Source organism: Thunnus thynnus, chromosome 8 (genome assembly GCF_963924715.1).
Source record: "Thunnus thynnus chromosome 8, fThuThy2.1, whole genome shotgun sequence".
Classification (NCBI taxonomy): Eukaryota; Metazoa; Chordata; class Actinopteri; order Scombriformes; family Scombridae; genus Thunnus; species Thunnus thynnus.
The window spans coordinates 14,505,009-14,523,376 of NC_089524.1; the positions used below are offsets into that span (position 1 = coordinate 14,505,009).

General features: G+C 40.0%; 1 protein-coding gene across 5 annotated transcripts in view; it reads left to right on the top strand.

Annotated features, from left to right (window-relative positions):
• The window catches only part of ptprsa (protein tyrosine phosphatase receptor type Sa), a 250,536-nt gene that overhangs the window by 167,668 nt on the left and 64,500 nt on the right, over nucleotides 1–18,368 (top strand). For all 5 annotated transcript variants that reach the window (XM_067596688.1, XM_067596687.1, XM_067596690.1 and 2 more), the window contains 5 exons: nucleotides 2,592–2,702; nucleotides 13,166–13,435; nucleotides 13,670–14,251; nucleotides 15,013–15,149; nucleotides 15,287–15,431. In XM_067596688.1, the coding sequence (XP_067452789.1) occupies nucleotides 2,592–2,702; nucleotides 13,166–13,435; nucleotides 13,670–14,251; nucleotides 15,013–15,149; nucleotides 15,287–15,431 (1,245 nt within the window). The remainder of the gene's footprint in view (nucleotides 1–2,591; nucleotides 2,703–13,165; nucleotides 13,436–13,669; nucleotides 14,252–15,012; nucleotides 15,150–15,286; nucleotides 15,432–18,368) is intronic.

Sequence of the window (18,368 nt, forward strand, 5' to 3'; positions counted from 1 at the left end):
AGATATACGAATAGTAGAGGTGTCTCACCAGCTCTCCTTCTCTCATTGTTCCTCTATATTTGTTGTCTCTTGCTTCCTTTGTCTCGCCCTCCTATCTGTTGCTCTTGCTTCTCCTCCCTGCCTTTTTCTTCCTTGCTTTTTTCCTGCTTTGCTTGTTCTCCCCCTCTCTGTGTTCCACCACTGGAAGGAGTCTTTATGTGTTCTTCACAGCTCTACTTTGAAATAATAACTAGAATATGTAATGAAGCCAGTAGGGGTTTGGAAACAATAGATAATAGCACCTAGCAAGGAGCCTCCACCAAAGATGGCGAGGAACAGATGAAACTCCCTCTATCCCTTCAAAGACTCCTCTATTTTTCCCTCCTTCTTGCTCTCTCTCTTTCGCCAGGAGGTACAATTCACCGCATTCAATGTTGGTTTTAATTGGCTTTCAATTAATTTTGTTTGGCTCATTATCTGTCACCCGTCCTCATTTCGGTGGTTGTGTTTTGTTGACCTTCAGATGACATTTATGAATATTATTTTTAGATACAGACATTTGTATCAGCAGTTGGCACACGTACAACATAAAATTAAAATGTAGATCATTTCTTGTGATTTAACTGTTTGGTAACAATAAACAAAAAGGGGCTTTAGCTCACCACAAGTCCTTCAGCATTATACTTTATGAGGTATTGTAAAAAAAAACTGTATTAACTTCAGTCTTCCAAAGATTTTATAATTCAGCACAGGGACTAACGTTGACAAGCCCCTGGCAGAGTTTTCTGGAACCGTCCACCTGGCGTTGAACTTCACACAGTCCTTACTTTGTGGTCTCCCTGGTGTTGAGGCGCTAGGCTTCTGAGCACAATCCAACCCACCTGCCACCGGGCTGGCATTTGCTGTTCCAAGCGCACATCAAACAGATCCAAATCAGGTCTCTGCATAAACGCAGAGTGAAGACTCCACCACCTGCACTCTGCAGGTAGACGTTTTCATTTGGATCATGAGCTTGGTGCCAGAAACAGCTCCCTCTGGGGGATGAGGATGATCTAAGCTATAGAGGGAAATGAAGAGACAGAAAAAATAAAGAGTATGGATCATTGTGCCTTCAGGTCTGTTTTTTTTCTGTTTTGTTTTGTTTTGGTTTGGTTTTTTTTACAATAGATATCTTAGTACTGAATCCAATGTGTAAAATACTCTTAGAGTGTTAGACCGTGGCCAAGGTAGAAGCATGACTAATCTTTATAATTAAGCAGGATCGATGGTCTCATTGGTGGTACAGCTGAAAAGCGTTATTAGACCAATGTTCCAGAATAGTAGCCTTGTACAACATTGTGTTCACTCTGCTTGCTGATGTGATGGAGTACGTTATGGTATATTACAAAGCATCCTGGGCAGCGGCTGGCGTATTGATCCTTCCTGGCTAAACGCTAACGAGCGATGGTGCTGTGTTTGTCAGGGAGGCCTGGGCTGCAATCTGTCTGCTGAGCCAGCCAGAAGCCCTAATGATATCATCAGGAAGTGCCGTCAACAGCGCTCTAACGAGGAATGATCTGACGCCCGTTGTTTCACCCCCCCCTCCTCCTCTGTCCCCCACACCCCTTCTCCACTGTTGCTACCAAGCATTTAGGTGGAGTTTATTTGCACATTCAAGAGATACAATCTGAAAAGAGATAAGAAATACAGTCTGTTTGAAACATATATGCCCTAAGGGGATCATATAAAACATTATATCTGAAAATATGACAATGAGCAAATAAAATGAAGATAACAGAGAAAAATGAAATGATTCTGGAAGAAATGGAGAGTTTCATCAAATTGTAACACAGTGGAGACCAGTATTAAAAGAAATACAAGAATAATACATGAAAGGGAATACAGATTAATTAAATAACCCAATTACTATGGTCATCAGGATATCAGTTAATATGGATATACAGTAGTTTATTTTTCCCTTATGTGTTTACAAGATTTAAGGTATGTTTCTTTATACAGATGAGTAGTTATCACACAGTTTGTAATTCTTTGAGCTGCGGAAATGTGGAGTGGCCTGGCTGCTGCATTATGCACCATGCCAGTGTTGTTCATTTGGACGTGAACTATATGTCTGGATATTTTCCCATGACCCCTCTTCCTTCAACACACACAAATTCTCCCTTGGAGAGTGCTATGCAAAGGACGATGTGTTAATCTCACTCAGAACCATCTCAACAACCTTCTCCATTACCTTTCATCACACTTACCGCATTTTTTTTTAAAGAGATCTCACATCTTACATACAGTTCTATACACCAACATCGCTGCAGATTTAGTGTGACTGATTCAGTCCACACTTTTATTTATTTAATTACTTCTCTTTTTATCTGCGGATGGCTGAGGCTGGAGAGGAACCCAGTTTGTCATGGCAATATGCATTAGCATTACAGAGAGAAACAGTTCTTGGTGAAATGGTCCTGAGAAATTCAAGATACCCTCCATTAAGAAGATTGTCTGACTCCTTCATGCACTGTCACTGACAGATCGACTAATCATTTCCTCCCTGCTTTCTTTCTTTCTCTCTGTCTCTTCCCCCTCCCTACTTGTCTTTGTTGAATATTGTCATTTCCCAGGTGCCTTGCAGATCGAGAACAGCGAGGAGACAGACCAGGGGAAGTACGAGTGCGTGGCGTCTAATGTGGAAGGCGTGCGCTACTCGTCCCCTGCTAACCTTTATGTGCGAGGTAGGGAGCAATCCAGCCCCAGAGCCAGGGCAAAAAAAACAACAAAAAACATCCACCCATACTAACGAAAATTTCTGCACAGTACAGCTCAGCTTTAAGTGGCATTACTGTTGAGCTTAACAAATGATAATTGCTTCCATTCTAGTCCAGCTGTATTTGCACAAAATGTATTTTGCAAAATAGTATTACCCGAGTTATATAAATCTTTTAGCATTGATAGTATTTCCTGCCCATAAATGTAATTTCATATGCACTGAAACTTCCAACTGTAAAACTATAATTGACCAACTAATGTTCTTCTCTGTTATGATGTTATGCTCCATTTTGTGTCTTTCAATGCCCTCCCCTACTCACTCGGAAGGAAATGTGTAGCACAACAAGCCGTATGTCTTTACTTTATCGGTTGTGAGACGCCTTTTACCTGTAATTGTGTGCTCGATCAAATGTTTCCCCCTCCATCAAAGTTATGGAAGCCCAAATGAGTCGGGAAGAACTTCTTTTTGATTAGTTTGTTTTTTTCCAGGTACAGGAGCACGACGGTAAGTCTTGATTTTGATTGTGTGGCGAGGAATTAGTGACCACCAATCAAAATCTCAACCCTTAGCCCTCTCCAGATTTTGGGGGAAAAGGATTTCATTGCTGAACTAATAGAAAAGATTGTTAACAGCTGCGTATTATATAAAAATTGCTCTATCGCATAGATTATAAATGGTATACTCCCTCTACGTTTTCTTCATGGTGTTCTGGAGCATAAATCCATAGTATTCCCCTGTTTCTGCTTTAGGGTATTATCTTTAAAGCCTTTTACAGTCAGTAGTAATTTTGGCTGGCATGCTCCAGCAAAGTGAAGATATGAAAAACAATCAGTCACAGGGAACGTTGAGTTTCATAGGAAACAGGCAATGAGGACAAAAGCCTACCCTCTACCACTAATGCTAAATGACAATGACTCCCTGTTGAGGGAGCTTTAATAAATTGAAGCAGATGCATTTTCGACATGTATTATTTATATTGTGCATATTAAATAAAGATGCCTCGGTATCTACTCAGTTTGTTCCCTCTGCTGTGTACCAAATAACTTTGTTCCCAATAAATAATTCACTACTCTGACATTATAAAATGGGTCAGGGAGCTGCTTTTTCATTATTATTGCTATTATCATACCCTGTGAAGTAGCTGCATAGGAAAGAAAAATCCAACTGTGTGGAGCAGAAGGTAGAAAATGGTTCGTCAAGATTAGTTTCTCCTCTTGTCAGCATTCATCCCGGAGGCTCATGCCGTCTCCACTGTGATGCAGTGGCACTTGCTGTCAAGTAGCTATCAACCTTGCTCATCATGTACAGCATAGTGAAATTAAAAGGTTTATGGCAAATTATGGTCAAGAGCTCTATAGGAACCATTAAATAACAATAATGGGAACACTTTGTTGACACAGCACTGGGATGTTTAGTAGTTCCTTCCTTTGGTTAAAAAAAAAACACGCAGCAATACCCTGGTATCATTTCCAACAATTCATGCAATCTCCATGAACACTGGCTCCATCAGCATGCTTTTAAAAGGGTACACAAGGGTCATAATTATTCAGGTACTTTCACACGATGTAACACACTTGTTATGCCTTGATGGTGTCGACCTTTGTCTGTTTTCAGTTAACTTTTGTCAATCAATTCTGATACTTGATGTTGACTATGTTTTGTTCACAAAGCGAATTGCACTTGAGATTAGCAGCTGTAGTAGGGATCAATTTCCAGGGAAAAGAAAAGAAAAGAAAATCCTACATTTTATCTGGGGTGTATTGTACCATGGAAAATTGAGACTATAAGTCAAAGAGAAACCATAATGACAGTGCTACTGATTGGTTTCTAACAACATTTACTGTAACTGTCTTGAACTGCAGCTGCTAATTTCAGCCCAAACTGTGTCTTTTTTTATTTTCTATCTCTCATTAGTTTTTCTTTATTTTCTCTTTATTTGGTTTCCTTCTCTAACAAAAGCAAATACAGCCACCACAGGAGCCTCTCCTTGTGGCTATAAGGAGCTTGTGAAATTTTGAATTATGAGTATGGTACGCTTGATTTGACTCCAGTGGCGCCTCACTATTTTTTTCTTACCAGGCGACAGTGCGGCCACTGGGGTGAATCTGATTGTTTTGGTTCAAAGTTTATTTAAGGGGGGGCAGGCAAGTGTACTTTCAAGACGGGTTTCACTGATAGCAGGGACAAGGGAAAAGGAGGAAAAAGGATTAAAGAAAAGGGAAATGTAGCTGCAGCTAAACACCTTGAGGTGGCTTTTTTTACTCTCTCTGTGTTTCCCCTATTTTTCTCTTCTCCTCATGTCATTGTGTTCTGCATCAACCCCTTTACATCCCTCAGAGCTTCGAGAAGGTTGGTGTGTTTTTTCTTTTTTACTTTTTTTAACCCACATTTTAAAAAAAATCAACATGTTGAAAAATTTTAGCTGTATTTGCCTATTACAGAGCTCAATTCATTACTAATTTGAAGAAATACTAATCAGTTAATCCAAACTGCTAAATGATTATGAAAGAAAAATTTTCTTTATTTCCAAGGAAGAAATGATGAAATCAAACCCGATTAGCTCGGGTTTTGTTAATTTACTTTTATGTTTGCATTGTGGGGCCTTTTCTCGTTTTGCATCCTTTGGTATTGCTTCTGCACCAAAAGGCTTTCTTGCACGTTTTGTCATGGAAACCCAGCACATGGAAATAACAGGACCTGTTGCATGAAGGGAGAATGTAACTGCGCTTGCATGCCTGTACAGAATACCTTTGGCCGTGTTGGTGTTTTTCTTTCTGCATTCCCTGTGTTTTGTTCAGTTGTTTCCTTTTCTTTCCTTGGTTTCTCTAAAAGTGTTTTCCCCGATACAACCCTTTTTGGCTTTTCTTTATTTAATTTATCCTTTTGTGTTGTGATTATGGTGTTGTGTTTGTGCGTTTTCCTTTTGTTTCAGTTCTGTTTCTGAACTTATTTTTCCGTTAAAAATGTTTGTCTTTTTGTGGTTAATTTGTTTGTGGGATTTGTGTTTCTTTTTCAAAAATGATGCTGCTTCTTGAGTCTCGGAGTGCATATGCAAATGCCGAATGAAATAATAAGTGTGTATACAGCCAGTGTTCCTGTCATCTTGTTTATAGCGATCCATTACTGAAAAAATTAGACCTGATTGGGCCTGATTGAGTTCCATGGCGCTTTCAGGCAGCCATTAAGGGATGCCATTTACAGTGCCGTGTGGATCAATAACAATATAATGACTTCGACATCACATTTGCTGTTGCTTAGCGGGTGCTCAAAGATACTTTTATTTTCAAATGGTGGCAGCTAGATGTGATTGGTTTTGTTTAGTGACTGCTGTTTGTGTTCCCTTGCAGTCATGACACTCAATCAAATTATAATTTATTATTCAACAGCCCCTTCCCTTTTCTTGTACACACACACGCAAAGAGTAGAATTGATTTTCAGGTTGACGAGACTAAAGTAATCAAGATTGTCAAACTGGACTACAACAAGAAACATAGTCATTTGTTTTTTGAAGCATTTATGCTGTAGTACCACAACAGTAATCAGTTGGAAATCAATGCAATCAGCCTTCAATGATTTATGCACCAACTAGCTTTGTACCAGCTTTTCATTATCTCTTAAGATTTTCCACCTAAATGTTAGAATCCGTTTGCACACCAGGTTTTCCCAGGCATATTCAACTGAATCACATCTACATTGAATCTCATGTCACTTGCTGTAGTGAGCTTGCCTGTAAAAAGTAATAAGTACTAGTCTTATGAATACATAAGGTACATTTTTACATGGTTAGGGATATCACATCATTTGTATGTGTACCTGTGAAAGTGCACTGATCTCCTAGGAATTAGACTAACTCTGAAGTGTCTCAAAGTCAGATTGAAAAGTAGTAAATATGGCTTTTTTTGTTTGTTTTTCTCAGCAGCACCCTACACCAAAATCACTTTTAATCAAAGTCTAATTGCTGTTGGCCACTTCGGAGCCCGAATGTATGTTACTGAAGCACTCCTTGACAGTTAACATAACAAGTATGCATAAGCTAGCAAAAGATTTTGAACTAGGGATTATCTCTTGCCCATTTGTGGGTAATTCTTGAGACTTTTGGTGTGCCAAAAGTAAATATGAGCCATTCTAAACCCCCACATATCAGCAGGACAAATTCCCTGAATGCTGAATATAGTTGATATATCTTGGGTCCCGGTCTACCATATGGCTACCATTTCTTTCCGTTGCACCAGCCACATCACTTGTCCTTAAGGCAAGTCATTAGACAAATATAATCATTGATTAATATATATCCCTTCTGATCTAGTAGTTATCCCAGACACAAATGAGAGTTTCAATTTCAACACCTCTTTGCACCAATCAACCGTTAAAAGACATCAGTTGAGCCTGTAAATGCTGACATTCAATAATCTGTCATTGCTGCCCTCCACATAATAGTGTCCACAAAACTTGGCACAATCCCACTCAAAGAAACCGAGAATATTGAAAACCTGACATTGTCTACATTCAGTCTTCACAACGAATTCTAATTTCTAAGAATAACACTGATGCAGAAAGACTGTGCTGTTATGTACGCATGTGCATGTGTGCCCTCCTACAATGATATCTGCCTGGTTTTGAATGTGCTTGCATGTCCTGCTATGCATTTGTGTGTAACGTTGGGAAAGAAAGCTAGATTACACCTTATGTTCTCACTGGCCAAAGCAAAATCCTGCCATCTCTATTAGATGTTTGTCTCAAGGAAGTTAATCACCACCCCCTCAAAAAAAACATGTTGTAATTAGATGTGCATTTATCTTTTCATACAAAACACAAGTTAATCACCTCTTATTTTAATGCACATATATGAGTGAACTCCTTTTTCCAATCCGACTGATAATATTCACTGAAGGGATCACAACGAGGGGGCATACTTGCAGTACTATTTGGCTGTTTGTCATCTACCTGTAACAATAGAAAAAAGTGATATGCTCTGAAAATCTCCTCAATCCATTGCTTGCTATTATCAGATACCCCTACCATGATTCCTGTCAGTTTCTTTAGGTAATAATTTCCATTTTGATGAGCCACCCATAGTGACTGTTTAGCATTGGCGCAGCCAAGGTATGTTAATACAGGCCAACCCCTGCAGCTTATATGTAAATGTTGTAGGCCTCAACCAGCAAGTGTGACTAAAGGATCTCCATACTGCGCCTGTGTCCTCAGGCAGCAAGAGGGTGTAATCTCAGCTTCAAGGTGACACTAAAGGCTGCACATTATTTTGGCTTCCCCCTTCATTTTGGGGCAGCAAAAACTGCCTCACCAAAATGGCCGATAATGTCCACCTTCTGACCTCTGTTTTTTGGCACAAATCCCTCCACAACACCACCCACTATTAGAGTTAGTGCAGTACTCTGGCGTTCTCTCTCGACTGCTTTTCACCTCGTCCACTGTAAGGCTTTTTGTCTTTCTCTCCACATTGGGGCTTGAAACAAGATTACTTGTTGTTAGTAGTCCAAATGAAAGGTATATGTTCGTTTTATTTTTTCTCAATTCCAAATGGGCCGGCTGGGCTCCTGGTCTCTGTGAATGAGGAGCCTGTCCATGCAATTGGGATTCTTTATTTTCTTTGTTCCACTCGCACAACATCTAAAGGGTAGGATAGCATAGGGTGCTAGACACACACACACAGCTTCTGAGAGCTTATCAGACAAATCATTTCTTACAAGCCTGTGTCTAGCTAATCATAGTGTAGTGACTCATTTGCATGTAAGTGACATTTAGACACACAATTACATTGTTCCCCAAAGTGTCCACTGCGTTTCAAGATTTATCATTTTCTTTCCCAAGACATAGTGTAATATGCTGTAGTATCAACTGACCTTGAGCTCTTGATCTTCTGTTGTAACCAAAGACCAAATTTATTTATGTCAGACACTGTGCATGCTGTTGACAGGTAGACCCCTCCACCACCACCACCTTTCTATTGTCCTTGTTTTCTAATTGTAGTTATAGTCTACCACTCATTATAGAGTGCCCTAATGCCATGGAGCATTTAAGCAAGGCAGTTCCTAACAATGCCTCAGTGATTGGTATATTTCGAATTCCACTGACTGCTCTCGCTGCTTTACCATTCAACTAGGGTTTCATAACAGAATATTTTCTAAATTATGGTTGGCTGCCCGATGAAGTGGCTGGTAAAATAGGCAGTCTTACAGCCACAGCCTAATGATACCACCATTTATCAGGTGGCTGATGTTACTTCCACTGTTGCCCCGACAGTGCACTGTAGGTAGCCAAAGGTGAACAGAGACATCTTCCTGTGGGGAAACCTCATTCACTCAGCCACTACAGCTCCCGGTCCATTGGCTGACCTGAGCCCCTGGGAGAGAAGAGCACCATCAGACACAATTTGATTGGACGTTTCCCCTAAAAATACAGACCCTGTTCGCCCTATTCAGTTTTCTTCATTCTTTTGGATCGGAGGCTAAATTCAAGCAGAGACAAATCATAGCTGAAAAACATCTAATAGTATTGATGCATACCTCTTTGTTGAACACAGCTGCACTCTGGTACTGTCTATGCTGTTCGGACTTAGTTCTTTTTGTGGATTTGTTCAGTTTGATTTGTTTTCTTTCATTTGATTTCGTGCGTGTGTGTCTGGAACAATGCTATATTTGGGAATGAATGGCATGCTTGGATGGGCTTGGGTGACATTTTTGGATTGTATTGGTTCTCTGGTGTCTGCCCAAGTGGATGGGGGCGCACCTGTACATGTCACTCATGCCATAGCCACACCCATGCATGTCCTTGTGAGGAATGGGCTGCCCTTTCACTTTTATTGTTTAGTTAGGCATTTTTTACAAATTTGAATGCAGATACACATTTTCTGTCCCCATATGATGGACTTTTTTGCCTTTTTTTTCCAATTCAACATGTTTTTTGGAATACCTCCCATTTGGACTTCATGACTATGCAATAATACCTGTCATGATGAGACAAAGCATGATATCTCAACCAAAAGGTCAAGCAACCCATTGTTAAATACCATTTTTCCTACAGTTAGGGCAGAACAGATTATTTCGTGAGTTTCATGACAGATTTTTTTTTTCTTTTTTAAGAGCCGTGTTTGCTTCTAATGCAAGCATTTTTCCATATCGTAATTTATAGTATCGTAATTTGGCAGTTTTTAAGGACAGCATATTTAAATCTGCTATTGACCATTTTTCATGGTACATTCTCACAGTGTGTGATTTTGTGTACTACAAAAGAGCATTTCCTCAAAGGTCAGCGATTAACTTCTTGCCTTCAAGGTCAGGTCATGTATTGCCCAAGGTAGACATTAACAGTGACGTACAGGACAGAGGGGATGTATGTAGTAGTTCATGGAGTAGTTCAGAGGAGGACAAATCAAAAGCCTAACAGTGGCTGTAGAAGGTCTCCATCTATATTAGATTCAATCTATAACTGACTATTCATGTTTTATTAGTCTTTTTATGTGTAAAGCAGAATGCAGTTTCTAGTGCTGAATATGAAAAGGCTGGTAAAAGCCAATAATGGTAGATATGCTTCACAATTTGGATTTGGCACAAAGAGCCAGCTTACTTTTAACAACTAACAAGCCTACAGACTAAATGTCATCATAATGTATGTACATGTTAGTGCTCATTTCAGTGCTCAGGTCAGTACATGTCAGTGTCCAGGTAAAAATTCCGTCAGAGTGTGTGCAGTTGATATTTGTGCCCTTAGTTTGTTGGAAAAAGTCAAACTGTCCCATGCAACGATCATATGAATCCCATTTGGATCGACACGGTGTATTTTGGAATGCTACCTATCCTTGATGCCCCTCTCAGTCTCCCCCCAACCCCGATTCTACCCCCCTCAGTCCCCACCCACTCCACACACACACCTCACATCTGCACACCCTAAGACTTCCCAAGTTACATTTGCATTTTTGGTGCAATGTTTAAGGTGGGGAGGAGGGAAGGTGTAGTTAATTCTTGCTTTTAAGCCCCAGTGTGTGAGACCTCCAAACCCACTTTGAGCCATGGTCTTTCTTTTGTTTTGGTTTAGAATCACAGTCTCCTTATTCTATCCCCCACTTATGCCCTCCTCCTCCTTCCCTTTCTCCAACAACCCCCAACCCTCCCCTTCCCCTTTGCGTACTGTACAGTATGTCTGCGTGCCCATCCGTCACTGTGTGTCTGCCCGTCTACCTCTGTCTGTCTTATTGTCTGCTGTCTTGCTGCTTGAGTCTGTTTTGTTCTGCCTTGTGTCTTGTCTCTTGTCCCTGTCTTTCCTGTCTTGTCTATCTGTCTGTCTCTCAGTCAGCTCTTCCATTTAGTTCATCATTTTTTACTTCTACATCTGCACAACTATCCTTCTCTCTCTTTGAACTTCTTTGCATCCCAACAAACATTTTGACATTGGAATAGATGTAGATACAGGCTTGAAAACCTGTTTAAAATACAGTGACGCATGAAGTATGGACCTTTAGTTATCCATAGCTGTTCCCTGTATTCATTTTCATGAATTCAATTCAATTTTTTTAAAATAAGTTAAAGTTTTGATATTTACTTTTTCATTTTCCACAAGAGGGTTTTCCCTGGCTCAAAACAAGGTGGTACCTAACCATTGGGCATGTAAAAAGATGTTTCTCCCATGATTATGTATTTTGGATGTTTGGTGTTCAACCGAACAGCAATAAGGGTATCTCTCTAACTCAGCTTATCTTGGGTGGTCAAAACAAATACTTTAGTCAGTCCCCTTACATTAATATAGGCAAGGGAAACCCTGCATTATATAATCTCGTAAAAACTTTGTGCTCATTTGGGTAAGCATTGAATTTCGCCACCTTGTGTCATTATCTGTCAAGTGCTTGCTGGGATGCCTCTCATGAACACAAAGTGTTTTTGCTAACTCATACTCTTTCACTCTCTAACTCTGCATACTGTACACACGCACAGTCTTGCCTACACCAACGCAAAAATATATACATCCATGTATATACACCTACACGCACATGCAAGTAAAAAGTACCTTTCACATCCTCTGCGTCTTAGGATCATTATCAACCTCCTTCCACTCAAATTTCAACTCCTATCCATGAGTTTTGAGGTTCTCCCTGTCTCCCTGTCTTAGCTCTCATTCTGCCCTTATTCATCTACCTCTCTCTTTCTTTTTCCCTCTATCTCTCTCTTGTTCTCTGGATTTCTACTCCCTGTTGATCCAGTTCTGTTTCTTGATTCCAACACTCTGTGATAGTAGACTCTCTAGCTACAACTACTATAATTCTTTTTCTATGTATTTCTAGGCACACACCTTGTTCCTCTATACTTATTTTGTGTTAACTGGGACTGCGATGTGACAATGTGCCACCATCACATTTTGTCACATTAGCTGGAGAAAAAAAGTTTACACAGCATTGAAGCGGGTTACCCCCCCTTTACCCTCCTCCAAACCTTCCCCTCTCTTTTTCTTCCTCTGTCACTTTTTGCTCCTCTGTTCCCTTTCTTTCTATCCTTTCCTCAGATGCTCTATCCTTTATCTTGTATTTCTTCTTTCCTCTCCAATCGTCTTTTGTCTGGGCATGCTAGCGACCCTTCAGTTATATTCCTCTATGCATTTTATCTCAATTTTATATCTGATTTTGTTATCATTTACTCCTTAATTTACCTCGGTCTATTTATGCATGCTGTCTGTGAAACTGATAGCTGCATCTATCAATGGAACCGTGTCAGATCTTAATAAGGCTTTGTCCAGTGGATCTACCCTAAACCACAAAAATCTGATTAAAGTTTCTCATCTTTAAGATATCTAGGCAGTAGAGACAGGTAACAAGTGCAAATATATGCTAGAATGCATTTAGAGACCTTGTAGAAATGGTCAATAGCCCAGTAACCCTACACTTCCTGTGCTATGGGAGAAGCCTATAATGGCCTGCTTCCTGTTTGGCATGAGTGCCTGAGAGGACAGGAAGTTCCAGGTTGCCATGTTGGCCTTATGTGATAGCATTATCACATGGCCTTTTCTACACACCTTCATAGTTCGGGATTAGGTTATGCTGTAGTTGGATATACCTCAGCAGTTCAGTTCCAAAGATGAGAAACTCGTAATAGATTTTTGTGTCTTTAATTGTGCTGTGATGGGTCAAATATTGGTCAATGGAACCTTGTTGCTATGAATCGTTGCTTTATTGTTAATCTATATTGTTGTTGAAGCAGTTCTGTTAGTTTAGTTCCTTCTCATTATTTGTATATTTTTATGTTTTGAAAAGTCTACTTTTATTTTGTGTTTCAGTTCACATTTACCATGTTGAACCTTTTGTGTTAAGTATTTCCTTGAGAAGGGTCCATTTTCATCGGCCTCTCTTGTTACCTCTCTTTCTCCTTTTTTTGACTCCCTTGCCCTCTTTTGTCATCCTCTCCCCCTCCTCATGCCTTCTCCCAGTCCGGCGGGTGCCTCCTCGCTTCTCCATTCCACCAATGAGTCAAGAAATTATGCCTGGTGGCAGTGTGAACATAACGTGTGTGGCAGTGGGGTCCCCCATGCCTTACGTCAAGTGGATGCTGAATTCGGAGGACTTAACACCGGAGGATGAGATGCCAGTGGGTAGGAATGTTCTTGAACTGAGCAGTGTCCGTGAGTCAGCCAACTACACCTGCGTGGCCATGAGCAGCCTTGGCATCATTGAAGCTGTGGCACAGATCACTGTCAAATGTAAGAGATAACTATGCTCATCAAGAAGGGTACTTATGAGGAAGATTATCAGCAGCTAAGTTTTGCATGTACAACTTGTAGAGAAATTTGCTTTCACGTTGTGAATTGGATTAATGTTCTTGTAGCATTGTGAATGAATGACAAAGTTTTCCCTTTTTTTAGCACTCACTTAAGTCACTGTCATAATAAAATGACTGCCTCTTCTTTCCCTCCTGTCTCCTGTCAACATAACAGCTCTCCCCAAGCCTCCAGGTACCCCTATGGTTACTGAAACCACCGCCACCAGTGTGACCATCACCTGGGACTCAGGAAACCCAGACCCAGTGACTTACTATATCATCCAGTATCGAGCCAAGTCCCCAGATAGCAAGTATGAGACAGTGGATGATATCACCACTACACGTTACAGCATTGGTGGCCTCTACCCCAACACAGAGTATGAAATCAGAGTCTCAGCTGTCAACACAATCGGTCAGGGTCCTCCCAGTGAGCCAGTAGAAACCCGGACTGGTGAACAAGCCCCTGCTAGTCCACCACGAAACATCCAGGCCCAGATTATTTCCCAAAACACCATGATGGTGCGCTGGGAAGAGCCCGAAGAGCCCAATGGGCAGATCAAGGGCTACCGTGTTTATTACACAATGGACGACTACCAGCCCATGAGCCTATGGCAGATCCATAATGTCCAGGACAGCATAATCACTACTATCCAGAGCCTGGTTCCTCAAGAGACCTATACCATCAAAGTCCTTGCATTCACCTCTGTGGGTGATGGACCCTTCTCAGAGCCTATCCATGTCAAAGTGCTGCAAGGAGGTAAGGATATGACAATTGATTTGTCAGCTTGGTTACTGGTGTTGAAACTTTACAGAAATTATTTTATTCCACTGGTTTTGTACTCTTAAAGTTGAATTCCATGTCAAATTTCATGTACAATTGACACCTCTTTGATGTTGAAATATTGCAGAAAGCAAGTTGTTTAGTAAGTTTAAAATAAGTTTTACATAAATTTGGTGAATGTTACATCTGCTTCCTAGCCTTCTACTTAAGGAAAAGACTTAGATAAGCAATGAGGAACATCTTCAGCTGTTTTTGTGCATCAGTATCATATTTCTGAAACTTTAAACAGATTGCGCCTGCTGCCAAAGACAGTCTTCTTCCCTGCTGTGCAACTATCACCCGCACATCGGCAGCCTGAGCAAACAATGACAAAAGTCTATTTGATCATGGCAATCTGAAAAAGACCAGCCAAATTTGAGAAAGAACCAACATCTGAGGCTAAGCAAAATTATTCCATTACTGCACATCCAACTTCAGGGACCTTGCAAAAAGTAGAGCACAATTGTATCTTTTGGAGTACAAAAGCTTGCCGCTGGGACATAATCTTTTGTGCTCCACTTAGATCTATTCCTTTCAATTTCAATAGTCCCCAGTAATTTTACTCATTCTAAAGACTTGTTTTTTTCCCAATTGTAAATAGATGGTGCCCCTCATAAGTGTATATTAATTTCAATGTTTCCACGTAGTTAATGTCCATTAACATATCCTGCTATAATGTCCCCTGTTGTATCTTTCAGTTCCTGGTCAGCCATCCAAATTTCAGGTTGGTGCTGTATCTGACACCAGCATTGAACTAACCTGGGAACCTGCCTATGAAAAAGAGGGAATTATAAGTTATGAACTTCGCTACAGGGAGGGAAGTCTTGGCACCCAGGTAAGAATTTCAGTATCGGTTGGATTACTTGCCTTTTGCTCTGAGAGGTTAGGCAGCAGTTCTTCGTGATCCAATATTACATTTCTGTACAACCAATTTAAACCAGTATCAACGATAATGTTTGTCTCCATCAACAGATGAAGAAAACATTTGGACCCACATCTTCATATGTTGTGGAAGGTCTCCGCCCAAACACAGAGTACCATTTCTCCCTGGCAGCCATCTCTAACAAAGGCATTGGAGCCTTCACCAATGACATATTGCAGAAGACCTTGCAAGCCAGTATGTAGCCCTTTTTTTCAATGTTCTTTTTGTGGGTTGGCTAACAATCGGATTTTCCCCAGTGAAGCAGTTCAGTTATCTAACTAACTAAACTAAAGTGAATTCTAATAAGATCGTGTACTTTTTCCTTTTGTCTTGAGCTTGTAAACTTTATTTTCTCTGACGTTAACTACATCATTACCTTTGAACTATGACTGTGTTTTTCTCAGACATAATCAGGGTTCAAAGTTGATTCAGAAATTATGCACTTCATAACAGACTCTCTTGTGTGTGTTGTTGATTTCTTGCTAAAATGTGTGGGTTAATATTTTTATATTTGATTGACTTTGATTTTGTTTACCTAAATGCAATTGTGAATGCCATTTTCTACCATATGCAAAGTCACATTTACATAGTTTGCTTTGTCAAGACTTAAAGAGCAACTAGTAGGTTGGAGACTCCAGTGATCTTATTTGTGGGAAAATAAAGTAGAGATAGGATTTTAGGAAGAAAAAAACAACTATATATACACTATAATGACATCTGGACTCATTTTTTTTTGGCCGTTTTCATATCATCCTCAAAATGAGATATTGGATGTGATGTCACACAAGGGAGAGTGGTCAAGCTAAGTCCAATTTAACAATAAGAAATATTGATGGGGTTGAAAATATATATTCATGTGAATATGACAGACCACAACCTTATGATTTTGAGCCTGCTATAGCTGTCTAAAGGACCGGGAACAAACAAAGACTAGGAGAAATAATTGGCATCGGCAAGATATCGAGTGGTGGTGTGAGAACCAGTGAAGAACTGGGCAGGTGTCTTGGTGAGTGACCAGTGTTAGATAATGACACATAATGCTTTAATCCTCCTGTCTGAAATGAGCACCGCACACAACCATGTTTTTTCTTACAGTTGCAGCATTGAAATTCACCTGCACAAGAAGCACCCAAGCACGCAAAGTAGCACTATTACTTTTCCAGTTAGGAAAATTGACTTGAATGGATAGGCTGGAATTTCTGCAACCTGCATAAACACAATAAATCACCCTGACAAAGAATTGGTAAAATGCAAATTAAAACTAGTGAAAAAAAATGCAGACTCACTAAATAACAACCGCTAAGACTGACCAATACCTAGTTCTGCACAGCGCACTGTAGCAGGGACAGGGAGACCAACTCCCTTGTGTGACATATTCTGAGGCTTTGTCAAAAAAAAAAAACCCAAAAAAAATGTTTTTCAGGGTATTGCTCAAAACGCCTAACTTTTCCTCTGAAGTTCTGCCTTTATGTTTTGTAAAACTAACAAAATCATTAACTTTTCTCGTGATAATTTCTGTGCTACACAATCTATAAATGCAATAAGAAATTCAGCCTGCATGTTGCTCTTTAAGGTTGAAATTATTTAAGGTTGGAATTAGGCTACAAAGAGCTACAGCCAAATTTTAGTGTGTGTTTTACAACCATTTAATTTTAGAATTATCTCATATTCTAACTTGGCTCTGGTGCCAAATATGTATGAGTGTACCCAAAACTGTCAAACAAATCAAGTCTATGTGGACTGACAATTGTGGCGGTTCTTTTATTTCCCTTTCACTTTTGTTCATATTTGCTTTTCCTTTGTCAACAGCAAGTGCACTTTATTCCACGTGACACAAAAAATGTCAGTTCTCCTCTGAAACTGCCAAGGCTCTCTTATGAACTGTATAAAGATTGGGATGAGGAATTTCGGGTTGAGTTTAGTCATCAAAGAAAAAAATCAGCATTCACTAAGTACTCACATGCCCGCTCCCTGAACTTATTCCAGTATATAAGTACTGTACTTATTATTTTATTTTACAGATGACAAGAACAGAACTGAATTATTTAAACCAGACAGCTGAAATTAACAGGGGTGATATCATAGCTCACTGCAGTGCAAGCTGTAGAAAAAGAAAACACATGCGGCTTATCCAATCAAATATCCAATAGTAGGTAAAGGACTGTTGGGATGACAGGGTATGAAATGCATGTCTTTTGGATTTACATAGCACACAAAGATTAACAATGATGTTGTGTATTAATGTTTAATACATTAATGGTAAAAACCTTGAAATTGTAGCTGGATTTACAGGATTACAGATGGATCTGGGGTAGTCATTGTGGATCCTGGTGGTACAGAATATAGAAAATCTCAGACAAAAATTCAGATATACATTTATTGTCAAAATGGTTACCTTTGTTGTGAATAAACTGGCTGTTACCTTTAGTGAGGGTTGAACTAGAGAACATTTACTGGTACATAGGAGAGCCATGGCGTGGGAGTAGACTTCTTTTAACACATTTTCTGTTTCTACCAGTGCAACTTGTTGGCTGTACCCCCACATCTGGTCTGTGGGGACTTTGGAACAACCACTTCACAGTTCCTTTTGTTATTGCTGGGCAGCAGAGCTACACTGACAGTGCAGTGTCACTGAGGAGAGCACCAGTTGCATGCAACACTCACTCCTGTCGACTGTGGGTGCTGTTGAGAACCTTTCACTGCACCGTTGATCTTTGATCAGTCCAGGCATGAAAATGCTTTATGTTCATCCAGTCCCATTTCTGTCTTGGCGTCTTTTGAGTGTCTGTGCGCATCTTCACCTGTCGATGTGTGTTTGTGATTTCCTTACTTCTGTTTTTGAATTTGCTCTTGACCGGTAAACCGCAAGCTGATTGGATTGGATACACTCCTGTCTTCCTCTTACATCACCCTATTCCAACTCTGTTTCTCTCTTTGCCACTTGTTCCCTGTGCAATGGAACAAAAGCTCTCCTTGGAATGGCTTGACATCACCTTGCTCACTTTGTGTCCTCTTCCTTTTTTGTTGAGTCTTTTGAAAAAGTTTTGAGTTAGATCTTTTATTTATTTATTAATTTCTATTACTTTCTGGGTTATCCGAAAGAATATTGGTTTGACATCACTCCAAACACTA